Below are 14,041 nucleotides of genomic sequence, written 5' to 3'. Positions count from 1 at the left end.
CTGTAATGACAAACTGTTCTCTCAAAAGCTTTGAGTTTCTCCGACGTGAATCCAAAAATAAATAGCAAGATGTGTGCAAATGTACTAGATACTACCCGAAAACAACCTCCATGCTAAACTACAGTAAAATGTCTGATGTCTCAGGGTTAAAATTCTTAGAAAGCTATTTTTCAGATTCATCATGTATCCCAGTCTTCCCATTTGTCCCTCATATAAGGTCAAATTCTAGTTGTGATGTCTAATTTATATCTAATATCAAAAGCTGTAATTCGTATTATAAAGGTCAATATTCTTTTCATCTTTTCCAGTTTGCAATTTTGAACCCACACAAGGCTTTGCTAGTGCAAAATTAACTGCCACTAACACTGCGTAGGACATATTTGCTGCTCCACAGAATGCCAAAAATGCCGTCAGTTGATCAAACTATATCTAAGAGGTTCAGCCCTGTTCTTTACTAAATTACTTTGTACTATTTTTGAAAAATTCTACATTTATTTGAAAAGATTATTTGTCCTTCTTGATCCATAGTACAAAGGAATGAACAAAATATTATGAAACAACACGTGAACAAACATGACAAAAATTAATTTAAGTACATCCTAGTTTTTACTATAGTGTAAACTGGGAAGTCATATTGTGCTGACATTTAAATAATAAAGTGACATAAAGATACTTAAAAGTAGACAACAAGTTAAAGCATATAGCAAACTAGGGTATGGATATACAGAACATTTTATCCTACAGCAATATGTGCATTTGTCCTTCCTCTCATGAAAGTTAACCACAATTATATAGTAATTAAACCAAATTTGAATTCTGGGTGAATATATTTACATGAATATAATTCAGTTACACTTAATTTATTTTCAGTGTGAATTTTAACTTAATTATTAATTTGAATAACAATGTCTACATAGGAATTCAAAGCACTTGAACAAATCACTGTAACTTAGTTCTTCAAAATAAACTCTAAGAAAAAAAAAAGCTTGGATGTGAGAAGGTGTGGGGGAATGCATTAAGCAAATGAACTGTGTATGCTGCTGAATTAAAAGAAGGCTGAGCCCATTTCGTTATACAGTGCAGAGTTCAGTATCCATATGAAAAATCAGATTGTTAATTACAGTTGGCATTTCAGAGCCTCCTGCTGGTTGCTACTTTCCTACTAAAAAAAAGTGACCTCATTCCTAAACTTGTCACTGGGAAAGCTCTGTTAGGAACTGCTAACAAACTTCTATTTGTTTTCACGTGGCTCACTAAAACTTCATTGTTTAAAACATTTCAACAATACATTAAATCCTTGATGGAACGTGCTTCTTCTGATTCAAAAAGCAGTCTTCTGGATCGCTGTCATGTGGTAATTGGAATGAAAAGGCAGGATTTCTCGATTTTGCGCTGGCATTGCCTAGATAACTTAATATTTGAAACTCATTAATTTAAATGGAAGTACCACAATAAGATGTAATTTAAGGTGCCAGTTTTAAAGTTTTGAGTTCATAACTATTCCAACTCTAAAATGGGTATCACCTATCTACAAAATATTGTGGTCCTGAGTACATTCTACTGACACCTAATTTTTCTACTACACTTCTCAGAGCATAGCAGTATTGCCCTTCCTCTCAGAAAAGATGAACTGCAGCAATGTAGAACATGCAGAGAAAAGGCACTTCGTTATTGTAGGATATCACTGAAAGGGTACAACTACAGCAGCTGCCAAGACAATACATTGCCTATATTCTCACCAGAGGAGACTTGCACAAAAAATCCCAAATTTTAAAATGCTCATCCAAATTGTCCTCCAAAATAAGATAAGCAAGATTTTCAGGTAAACACCTCATCTAAAATAGCATCGCCTGTTTTTTGAACAAGAGGGGGAACCGTTGCTGTGTTTCTCTTAGTGTCATCTTGAGGATGAGGAATTTATTACAAAAATCAGCTATTTCCCTGATGTATTCCCTGTATATTCATGAGCAATATGCTTCTGCTTCACACAGCAGGAGGTAGAGCCAGAACCAGTAACTCCCCAGGTCCCAGCCATAACCTGGGGTCAGGCCCCTCTACACACAAGCTTCTGGAAGACTTCGCACACATTGCACTGGGCAGCAATTATCAATCACTAGACTGCTTGGTCACCAAAGAACTATTTAACAGGTTCTTCCATTCAAGACATCCATTACACCCATAGTTTGTAGGAGGTCTCCCCTAAAATTATAAGACACACTTGATGGCAATAAGTAGCACCATCCAGCTTAATAGTATTAATGCAGAAAGCACATGCAAAAGAAAATTGAAAGGGAAATTTGAGGAAGAACAAACATGGAGGGAATAAGAGTTCAATCATGCTACCGTCCGAAACACTGTGGAGGCAAACTACTTATTAGCTTTTCTGACCATGCTAACAATTGTACTAGGTGAAGGTAGCTAGCTAATCAAAACCACCTTTATTTCTGAAATGCAAAGATGTCTGAAGATCTGCATTTTCAGCTGAGAGTGCATAGAGTTCTCTTACTGTCCAGTGATTACATTACTCCTATTGTATCTTACCCAGTAGGTTTGTGAGCCACAGGGCCAAATCCTCTTTCATCGGCAACAAGTTGGCCTCATGTCTACTGGCAAGCCACTGACTGTATTGATGCATATCAGAGAGGCCAGGCCCACGTGCCTTCGGGCTCAGAGCAGTGCACATTGCTTATCCACTTGTTGTACCTGTTTGATAATCAAGAAGAAAAAAAAATACACTCCATTACACCAAATAAAATTTGACAGGTTCTCTTTTTAGAATTGTAGTAGACAACAATGTTAACTATGAATGTAAGAAATCAAATGTCAGACAAACGCTTCAACTGAAGTCTTGTTTTGTTAATGGCTCACATTGCCACTGATTAAATCACATAGATAAACGTCTACTTCATTTGTACTCATCAAGCTACACATGTTGCCATCACAAAACCAAATATTCTGCAAGGAATGATTAAAATCAAATGAAAATAAACACACAAAGCTAGCAACTCACTACAGTGCCTGATCCAATATCCATTCAAAACAAATGGAAAGCTTCAAAGATTGTTGGACCAGACCCAAGCAAAACATGTGAACAACTGAGTTACGCTACTGCAGCAAACTTACTAACAATTAACAAATGCAGTTACCAGGTGGGATCCATGTATTCCGCAGCTTTAGAATAACTAAAGGAAAAATACCATGTGGATTTACTGAATAACATTATTTCTTCAGAAAGCAGCACAACAGCCAGCACTGATCACCCACATTTCCCACTTCCACCTTTTACACAAAGACTCCTCTGCTTCAGTGACAACTTCTGGAAACTTTCATTTCAGGTAAGACAATACGTCATGTGTTAAATATTAGTCAAGTGTTCAGACTCCTGCAGCGGCCAGGGACGTTAGGCCCATTGGACCTATATCCCTGTTCCTGAAAGACTAATTCTCCCATCTGTGGCATTCATGTGCTAAGAAAGAAGGTTATTTCTTTTCTGAAAAGAAAATCAGACCTGAACCCTAATGCTTGCAGCAATGACTGGGATGCTTTCTTGCCTGGCAGGCAGTAGCCGCCTACTGAAAACCCGGTTGCACCAACAAGGCCTTATGAAGGTCAAATGAGAAAGATTATTAATGGGCTAGGGGGTAAAAGTCCTAAGGATTTGTTCTTTGCCTATTGTCCCAGGTGACCCATGCTAACTGTGGTTATATGTGGCAGCTGGCTTCAGCTTATGAAGCATTGCAAACACTGTTTCTTTCTGGCCGTTGCATACCTTTCAAGTCAGGTAAGAGGTAATAGTGACTTAAAAAAAAAAAAGTCCAATTTGTTATACTATTCCACTGTGGTTTGGAATAGCAAGACTTAAAATAAATTCTTTGCCAAAAGGAAAATGTTTACTGAATGTAAAAAGTAATTGCATTTCCATAAAACTGTGCTGTAACCTGCATTTCCAAACACATAAAAAGCTATTTGGGATATTTTAATATTTACACTAAAATACTCCAGCCTTTTTTAAACCATACCCTGAGTAACTAAACTTCTTGTTCACAAAAGCATCTGCTTAGCTCTTCTTGAGAGTACCTCGATTCCCACCCTAAACCCTGAAACTTTAGTTGTCCTTGAAATAGTTGGACACAGCTTTCACTATGACTCTACCTCTTACTGAAATCAGATGGTTTTCAGTTGGGAGGTGGGGAGGGGGGTGGGAAAGAGGTAGCAAAAAAGGTTTTATTCCTTAATACAAATACATGTTTCTGAATTATCATTATATTTGATATTTTTCTAACAAGAAAAATCCTTAAGTATCAAAATTCCTTTGGAAGCCAAGCATCTTAAGATAGACTAAAATATGTAAACGAAGCACAGCTCGGTTCTGTAAACTGACTTGTTACAAACATCAGCTTGGATTCGTGTTTTTCTGGTTGATTACATTCAAGTTATACCTGTTCATTTTGTTCAAGGGGGGAAAAAAAATAGGCTGTTGGCTGTGCAAAAAGTTATCAGGAATGTCACTCACAAAATGGATTCCTTCTGACTAAATGATGCGAACAGCTTCAGAGTTATAATGACAGTGTATTTAAAGCTGTTTGAAGTCACTTGGAACCACACAACTGATGCTTCAAATCACTGCTTCTCTTTGGACAGATGGAAACAGAAGCAACACAGAAAACTAACACCACCTTGTCTTCAAAGACTACGTGGGAAAAATCAGGGATAAATACTTGTTACTTTCTTTGCAGAAAAAAGTAATTTTAAAATAATTTGTGTGTGATTTCTGGAGTCTATCAACTCCACTGATGAGGCAAGAAGCAGAATTGAAACTAGTTTATTCTCGTTAATTGTCTTGGAAATTGTACCAGTTAAAATAATAAAAAAAAAAAAAAAAAGAAAAAAGTTTGTTTCATATACAATACACAAATAAAGCACGGGAAAAATGCATCGTTTTCATCAATTTCCCAGTTAAACACCAACTATGTAGCTGACTATTTAGGAAACAAAGTCCTGCAATTTGTTTCTTTTGATAAATATATTGAAAACCATATATCCAGGAATAAGAAGTACCACTGTTCTAAAGGAAACAACTACACATTGCACCTCTTCACTGGAAATAATTTAAAGATTCATACAGGCTTTGAGGAGAGGGTTGGAGTTGATGACCCTTGGAAGTCCCTTCCAACCTACACTATGCTGTTTCAAGGAGGCCCACAGACATTTCATGGGACCCTAAGGGATGGCACACACCCTGAGCTGGGCTGTGCTAACAGGAAAACCAGGGAGACAAAATCCTGTCCTTTCACCTCAGGAAAGCTGCACCTACATTTTCACTCCTAAGACCTTGTATGTGAAATGTGGAGTTAACTGATAACCACCATTAAAATATGCCTGACAGACAGCCTCAACACTGCAGTTGGCTTCCACCAATGGGGTGGGACTAACTCAAAAGTGGAAAAACTACCTTTTTTTTTGTAATTGTTGTTATTGTTTGTTTGTTTAAAGAACAGAGAAAAGGGAGCGAAGTCTCCTGGTCCAGCTACGCGGAGATGATTTGGGTTTCCCTGTCAGTCTGTGAAACAAGCGCTGCAGTCTGTTTATGCTTCAAATTGTTCTCTGTGGAAATGCAGAACAGAGAAATGACAGATCTGAGATGTTATTTGAGTTCAGGTCTAAAATACAGAGCTATCTTGAAATATGCTTCATACTGACCTGTCTCTTGTCTTACAAAACTCAGCAACCAAGCTGAATGACATTCAGGAAACTTGGGCCTCAGTGCAGGAAGGAAAATGGGAGGATAAAGAGCTCTGACTTTGGAGGATACATAGATGTTTGAGTTTGGTAATAACTTGGCTAGTAAGAAGAGCTAAGATCCAGCACAAGAACAGTGGTCTGAGTTTGAGGTGGTTTTCACAAGACACAGGTTCTCAGAATGGGACAAGTTGGAAAGATGAGGAAAGACAAAAAGGGCTATAAACTGAATGATTCGGGCATCTCTACACTGGGATTAGGTCTGCTTGAAACAGGAGCCCTGAATTAACAATAATTACTAAAACTGCATGATTTGCAGCTCTGCTAATTTGCAGAGCTGACAAAGTTAGGACAGTAGAAGGAGAAAGTCAATACTGATGAAAAGTCTCCGCTGAAAAGAACCCTGAATAATTGCAGATGAACCATGTAGAATCCAACTTTATCTCTTTGTAAGTTTAATTTCGTGTCTGAGAGGAAGAAATTTTCTTCTTCTTCCCCACTACTTCCCCACTGCTGCTGCTGCTCTGCAAGCCTGCACTACACCTCAGTAAAATACTTCCTTGTTAGAATCAGAGCAAGAAAGTCCTACCTTGGATTTTTAAAATAAAAATAAGCCTTCAAGGAACAGAGCATAACTACTCCTGTAGCACCTGTAGCTCCTGTCACAAATTCTACAAGAGATAGCTGTGGTACAGCTATCAAATTGTGACAGAAGCTATAAACTCCTAAATATTCTTTATGCAAACACTGACTGCTACTGAACCTCTAAGTTTAACTCAAGCCTCCACAATATTTCAGTACTGAAGCACCTACACTCCATCAGTGAAGTACCTGCACCTCAGCCTAGAGAAGAAAACGTTCTGGGGAGACCTTAGAGCAACCTTCCAGTACCTAAAAGGGGGACTACAAGAAAGATGGGGAGAGACTCTTTATCAGGAAGCTTAGCAATAGGACAAGGGAGAATGGCTTTAAACTAAAAGAGGGTAGGTTTAGTTTAGATGTTACGAAAAAATTCTTCACTCTCAGGGCAGTGAGGCACTGGCACAGGCTGCCCAGAGAAGCTGTGGCTGCCCCCTCCCTGGAGGTGTTCAAGGCCAGGCTGGATGGGGCTTTGGGCAACCTGGGCTGGTGGGAGGTGTCCCTGCCCATGGCAGGGGGTTGGAACCAGGTGGTCTTTTAGGTCCCTTGCAACCCAAAGCATTCTATGATTCTATACCATCATCTCACCACCTTAAGACGTATTAAGATATTTACTTTTTGGTGAGGCAGTGAAAACTGTCATGACAATATAGCATTGGCAATATCGGTAAGAGAGATTACCTAACTTGCCACAAAGGTAAACCGTAGCATTCAAGGATACATGGCTACAGCTGAGGAGGCAATCCGCTTTGGCTCCAACAACTATTTCATCCTTTCCTTTTGGCAGACACAAGGTATGAACAAAGTAGCCAAAAAAATATTGTTTTTCTTAATCTCACTACTTTCTAACAGCAACATCGAATCACCATATATAGAGCTCTTTAAAACTAGCCAACACAAACATGTCAAATATCTCATTTTATATGTTACACCTCTCTATGAACTGTTGAAGCTGACATGAGATATGCCTAAGTATCTTTAAAACTTACCTCTAAATGTTTTGTTCCTCAAAAAGCAATTTCTTCCCCCCTATTCTGAAGGCAAAGTAGGAAAGGTCTTAAACTACTTTTCATTCTGTTTTGTTACAGGTCACATTTATGCAGCACAGCCTTTTTCTTTCTTTTTCCTTTTTTTTTTTCCAACCTCTGTCAATAAGAGAAAAACATCTCAAATTCTCAGACCTATTGTCTAGCTGAAGAATTCAATGTAGGATAGTTTACAGTACACCCAGTGTCTTGTAACAGATTCAACACACTAAAAGGTTATATTTTTCTCTGCTTGCTTCTACCAAACAGTGAAGTTTTTATTTTGCTTTACAGTAGTACATTTAGTTTTCTGTGTATTGTAGCTGTCTGCTTGTGTTTTGCCAGCAGTGTAACTTATACTATCTGCTGATTGTTGTTAGTGATCATCAGATGAAAGCAAAGAGAATCAAACAAGTAATCTTCTGTAATTCCACTGGCTTTTGTTGGGGTTAACCGGTAGAACAAAAAGATTCGAGAATAATGCACTCTGTATTTAAAACACACAGGAGTCAAAAACTGTGTGGCCAGTCTTACTTTCTGGATTAAACAATTAAGCGCCCACAGTTGCATATCCCTGGATTCAATTCCATTCCTGATTCCAACCACCTTCCTTTATGAGAAAGTTTTCATGACACTACTCTTCCAACAAATTGGAGCATTATTAGAATGAAAAGATTGTTTACTCTATATTGTAAGAAGCGTGTACGAGTGTAGGTGTATGCATATATATGCACATATAAAGAAAATACATGTGCCCCAGCCTGTGAATTCATCAGGCAAATCAGTAACTTGTTACTCCCAACTACCCACCTAGCACATATACATAATGGTTTATACAGAGAACCTGCTGGCTCTGCAGTGCTCTCTGTTAGATGAGTTTCATTGTTGCTTCAGCCTTGTTCCTAATTATGGCACGTGCATTTAGGTCTCAATAAACAAAAGGAGGATTTAACTTTTTACTTGCTGCATGATACAGTCCTGCCGGGTCAGGGATAAAGTCTTTCTGAGTCACTTCCTCTTTACAATTTGTTTTAAGAACTAGTATAGAAATGAAATATCTAGCAAAACAAGCATTTTTCTTTGTATTCAGTTAGAAAAGAATAAAAAGATGTTAAAATTGTATAGGAAGGAAAAAAGCATAAAGCAAATACTGTGTTGAGATCTATCAGATCATCTCTTATGCAAAGGTCCTGTATGATGTCCCCTTTGTACCACACCAGCTTGATCTAAGTTGCATCACAGACCCGTTGCCTGACAGTACAACAGAGATGTGTTTAGGCCCTCCTGCCTAGCAGGCAGGGCAATGGACTGGCTCCTTTCAGCTGGCAGCCAGAGCAGAGTTACCCAGGACTGAAAATCTGTGCACATGCCAGTTCAGTGGCCTACTCACTCTACAGAGCTGGAACAGAAGATGGCATAACTCAGTCTTGGAACCCAGTGTCCAAGGCAATTTCCTCAACCTTTCACAGAAGTAAATACTGAGGCTTTAAGCTTGTGAAATGATGTTTCCCCCACTATGGTAGGAGAAAGCATGTTAGCTATCTAGTCGTAGAAGAGAAGATACCATGCACACACACAACTGTGCAATAGCTTCACTGTCAGTGGTAGAGATAGCAGACAGCAGCTTAGATGAGAGCAGCAATACTAGACTGCGCATTGGCTTTGATGGAGGGGTATCGGCTATAACTGCAGACAATCTCCTGCTGTCTTAGGGAGAAGGTAATGCTATTGGAAAGCAGCCATCCTGGAAAGAGAGGAGACAGAGGATCAAAAGCCAGCACAGAGCTCATGAGTATCTGGCAAGGGTCTCTGCTGGATCTCCCTGCTAGTCCTAATCACCTCAAGCAGATGGAAAAGAACAGAACTTTTGAAACTGTACTAGAGTTTAAGTGGACTGTGTAAAGCATTCACTTACTGTAAGCTGGGTGCAAAAAGAAGCTTAAATAAAAGATCCCATGTTCATAAATAAAGTTGCAGTAACAAAACACACTTTTCTACGAGCAGAAGTGATGCTACCCACAAAGTGGGATTTGTACTTGCAATCACCCCTGTCGCAGCAGCAAGTGCCACTTGCACACACAGCATGCCTAAGCATAAGCACACTCACTGATTTTTGTCTTGCTACCTTGGTGTTGACATGTTTTTCAGATGTGGAAAGAATAATATAAATCCACAAACTAAAGAATGCTTTTTGTTTTTTCCACATCCTCAACCATATACATATGTGTGCACACACACTCATGTATGCAGAAGCTGGGGGTGTGGGCGGGAAGATGAGAATGCCTTCCTTAGAAAGCCACAGGGTAACTAACAACTTCTGTAATTGATGTCTTTGGTGTCAGGAAACTTCTTAATGGTGAGATCTGCTAGACGGGTATAACTTGAAGTCAAGTTGTGAAAGCTCCCCTACTTGAAATACTTCAAATGGACTAAAAGAAGCCATAGGAATACAAGCAGAGCCCCATCACTCACTGGTCAATGTGAGACAGGCAATTTTTGTCACCTGCAGTTTTCAGCTTAGCACAGAACAGTCATCTCTTTCCTTCTGCCATTCTACATGTGTAAAAACAAACACAGTCACTTGTAAAGTTATGATTCTACCTCTCACAGCTCCTCTTCAAAAGCTAGTACAGAGCTTTCCCTTCTGTAAGGCACGACAGGTCGTTCTTATCTGCATCATCTTAAATGTGTGTATATGTAATCTCGGTTTTCTCAGTACCATAAACAAGAAGATAAAACATAGGCTCACAGATGCAGCAAGCGTATTTTTAAAAGGAAATTCAATTTTTCTAGTTATTTTATTATCCTTATAAACTATACCACAACCAATTTAGCCCAAGGTTTCTGGAGCTTTCCCAGATTGACTTGGAGCATAGTGTACGTATTCGGGGGGAGGGGCACTGGAGGGGAACCACCATCTGAAACTCATTAATCAATTAGAATTTTTAAGGGCTTACATCAAAATGTGATCTACACTGATAAAGTAAACTTTAATCACAAGAAGCCTTTGTCCTTTCCTTTATGAATATACTCGCTACAAACGCGCGCGGCGCTCGGAGCGGAGGATGCAGAACCTGGCAGAAGCAGCGCACTGATACTTTAGACCTGTAAGGCCCTTGGTCTGAGGCCAGACCAAAATGAAGTTAACCACACAAAAATCTGAGCTAATCATTGAAAGCCTAGACATTTCCAGGACTATGCCTGGTAGAAACAATTTTGTTGCCTTGATAACGTCTCCTCTTCCAAAAGGAAAGCAACGAGTCTTTCTCACACAGACCAAAACAAAACCTGAGGAATGTTCAATATCTCCCTGCTCATAAAATTACAACTTCTGGAAACCAAGCTGGTTCCTAACACAGTCCAAAAACTTTCAAGTTGACTTCTCTTTGCCTGGCTCTTACCACATGTTTTTCTGCTTATCTAAGCAAAATAGCCATTAAAAATTAGTACAAAAGAAGTTTCCATCTCCATCTGAGATCTCAGCTAGAAAAGGAAATACTTCCAGACAGGCACATACACACGCACCTGGCATAAGCACATCTCACAAGGGGTGGAAGTGCACCTCTTGCTGCAGGCACACTATGCAGACAGTGTTACAAACTGACCCTCATCTGCATTGCATTTAGTTATGAAGTTCCATTTCCCTGTTCCGTCCTGAAATTAGTGTGAGGCTTCCACCGAGAGGTTTCCTGCGGAGCCAGAAAGGTACTTCAGGCAGTAAGCGTGCCACATGAAATAAGACCGTGGACAAAAAGAAAAATAAAGCGACCAAGTGAGTCAGTGAGAGCTGCAAGCTTGGGGACAGCACTGAGTCTTCCTCACCTCACTTCCTTCAAGGTTTGGGTTGGCTGTGGTTCCAACCAGGGTACTGCACTCCAGTGGCGATCAGGTGGCCTATCGAACCCCACGATATCAATTCTGGAGTGCCGGCTCCTTTCCTATTAAATCGCAACGCACACCACAAAACCGTCACCAACCCACGACACCTGGCACGGCACCTACCCCGCGGGGAAGCAACCGTTCGGGAGTTAACACGCGGCAGCGCAGGACAGACAGTGGGTTGGTTGTTTTTCATTTCCAAGTCACGTCAGAGGCGTGCAGGAGCTGCACGGGGAGCCCGCGGCGCATCCTCCCCGGTGCCCCGGGAGCCGGCCCTTGTGCCCCCGCGGCGCACAGCCCGGAGAGCCGGGGCTCAGCGGGGCGCACCGCTGCCGCAGCATCCTCCCGGCAAGGCTTTGAGGTCGCCCTGAGAGCTGACCCCGGAGCCCGAGGGCACCGGCAGGCGCAGCCGGCTCCCGCAGCCCTTCCCATGCGCTTCCCCCCAGCTCCGCCACCGTGCCGGACGCGTCCCTCCGTCGCCTCCCCTGCGGCCCCAGAGCCCGGGGGGGGACCCGACCCGCGCCCCCGCTCACCCGCCGCGGAGCCCGGCTCGGCGCTGGGCTGCGATCGTTCCTCGGCGGGGCCCCTCGGCGGCGCGGCTGAGCTAATGCCTTGGCCATCGGCGCCGCTCCCGGCTCTGCCCCTCGGGGGCAGGACCAAGCGCGGCCGCCGCGGGGTGCCCGGGGGCGGCCACGGCAGCGAGCCCCGGCCGCGGGGCTTCGGGCGGACCCCGCCGCGCCCCCGAGCCGCTTGCCAAGCCCGGGAGCCCCGAGAGCGGGAGGGGAAGACCCCAAAAGCCCCAGCTGGCCGCGGGGAAGGCGGCTGCAACAGCAGCAGCCGCTGCTGTCCTTCCCTCTCGCAGCTCACCTTCCCGCGGCGCTCCCCTTTCTCTAACCGCGGAGGCAGGGGCCAAGCGCCCGGAGCCGCCCCGGGCTACCGGAGCCGGGGCAGAGACCCCAAGGGGCGGGCACGGCTCCCCCCAGCCCCCGGAGCCCCCCGGAGCCCTCCCCGTGCCCCGACCTGCGCAGCCCGGCAGCAGCCGCCCGCCGCTCCTCATGCTCCTGTCCGCTCCGCCCGGGCTTCTCTCTCGGGGAAAGCCGCCTTTTTGGTTTCTTTTTTCTTTTTTTTTTTTTTTCCTTCCCTCCTCAGAACCCGATTTCCTATATTTCAGCAGTCCGCGCAGCCTGAACGGAAGTTAAATACTTACTTTTTTTCAGAGGGACGGCAAAGGCAGTTGACACTGATTTACCCTTGAAATGCTGAGATATTGTATTACAGCCCTTGGCAGCAAGTCACTGCCGGGGTCCATTTCTCTTTTATTATTATTACTCCCTTTCCAAGACTCTTGATTGTGGAAAAGAAAACGAGAGAGAGAGAGAGAGAAAGGAAGTCTTCCTACCTAAGTAAAAACTCTCTTTTTCATTAAGTCAGATAGTTGTTGCTGGAACTTTTAAGCACTTAAGAGCACCTCTTTTGATTGTCACGTTTTGATTTTTTTTTTCCTTCTTCCCCTCTGGCTAAAGGAGCAGGATTTCAGCTTTGTGTCTTGGGAACTCTGCTTTGTTCCATATGTCTCCAAAACGATTTTGTGCCACCTTGCAGTCCATTTTGAACAAATACTGTATGCTGTTCCTCAATTAATCATTCTTATATTACGCTTTTAGAAGAGTGATGGATAGAGGTTTTGCTTGTCCATGTATGTCTGGGCTTCGTCTGCCCAGCTGAATCCCAGCTAACTCTTAGCACACCTTCAGTGCAGTCATTATTTCCTTCTCACCTTATTTAATTTTCGTGACATTTCAACATTTTGTTAAACGTCAGAGATAACCTTCTCCAACTGTTGTTTATTCACTTATTCCCTGCACAGAGAAGCCCCTTTTGTGAATTCAATAGCGGGAAACAGATGTTCAGACTTCTGCTTCTCTTAATGCATGGATGTAGATTGTCTTGTTGAGTTTCCTAATGGTATCATGTTATCACTTTCCGTAAGAGTGCTCCAGTCAACCAGCATGCTTATTTTTTTCTTTCACAGTGTAGATCCACTTAATTAAATTGTTCTAGCCAGAGCACATTACGTATAATTATACTGAAAGAATTGTCTTAACCCGATTGCTGAAAAGTACATCAAGCTGACCCTTATTTTTCATTTGCATTCATTTCTTTGTACTCTGATCTGCTGGGAAAATTTGATTTGCACAATTAATGCCGGGCTATTCCTCAATAATTGCACTGTAAGCAAATTCCTCTTCTCTGAGCAGCAGATGTTCATGTGGCCAATCAGAATGGCCACATCTTTTGTTATTTGTTGTATTCCTATGCTCGTATTATGCTGGTCTGATGGACTATTAACTGCTGCGATGAGTGCTACTTAAATGAGAGCATTTCATCAGCATGCTGATGTATTTAAGTATGAAGAGCTCTAGCCATGTACTAGATGGGTAACAGAATTGCACAGAATCCTAGTTTTGTTCTGGGTAGTAAAATGTGGATGGCCCTGAGCATGACAGATTCCTTTGGTTGGTCCAATTTCTCAGTCAGGAAAAAAAAAAAAAAAAAAAAAAGAGAGAGAGAAGAAAGCCCTCAGATTTCCCAAAAATATGCCAGAGAAGGGGAGAAAGACAGGATAGAGTGAGAATCGAACTGATGAGCAAACTTCTGTACGCACTTTATTATCTTGCAGAAGTTTTATCTGACCTTGAGAAACTATTTTTTTTTTTTTTATAGTAATGAGCAACAGCTTAAATACAATTTATATGTCA

General features: G+C 42.0%; 1 protein-coding gene across 5 annotated transcripts in view; it reads right to left on the bottom strand.

Annotated features, from left to right (window-relative positions):
• Positions 1-12,619, bottom strand: part of GAS2 (growth arrest specific 2) — a 93,287-nt gene extending 80,668 nt beyond the window's left edge. The window contains exons 1-2 of one of the 5 annotated variants that reach the window (XM_040558381.1): positions 12,490-12,619; positions 2,542-2,703 (exon numbers count right to left, since the gene is read on the bottom strand). In XM_040558381.1, the coding sequence (XP_040414315.1) occupies positions 2,542-2,683 (142 nt within the window). In that variant the 5' untranslated portion in view covers positions 2,684-2,703; positions 12,490-12,619. Of the gene's footprint in view, positions 1-2,541; positions 2,704-11,225; positions 11,347-11,815; positions 11,968-12,149; positions 12,236-12,302; positions 12,459-12,489 lie in introns of those variants that run through there. The other 4 variants (XM_040558379.1, XM_040558382.1, XM_040558377.1 and 1 more) reach the window with 4 other exon arrangements.
• Positions 12,620-14,041: the final 1,422 nt, after the last annotated feature.

Source organism: Cygnus olor, chromosome 5 (genome assembly GCF_009769625.2).
Source record: "Cygnus olor isolate bCygOlo1 chromosome 5, bCygOlo1.pri.v2, whole genome shotgun sequence".
Lineage (NCBI taxonomy): Eukaryota > Metazoa > Chordata > Aves > Anseriformes > Anatidae > Cygnus > Cygnus olor.
The sequence above is the reverse complement of the archived record's forward strand: the minus strand, read 5'-3'. Positions and strand labels throughout refer to the sequence as shown.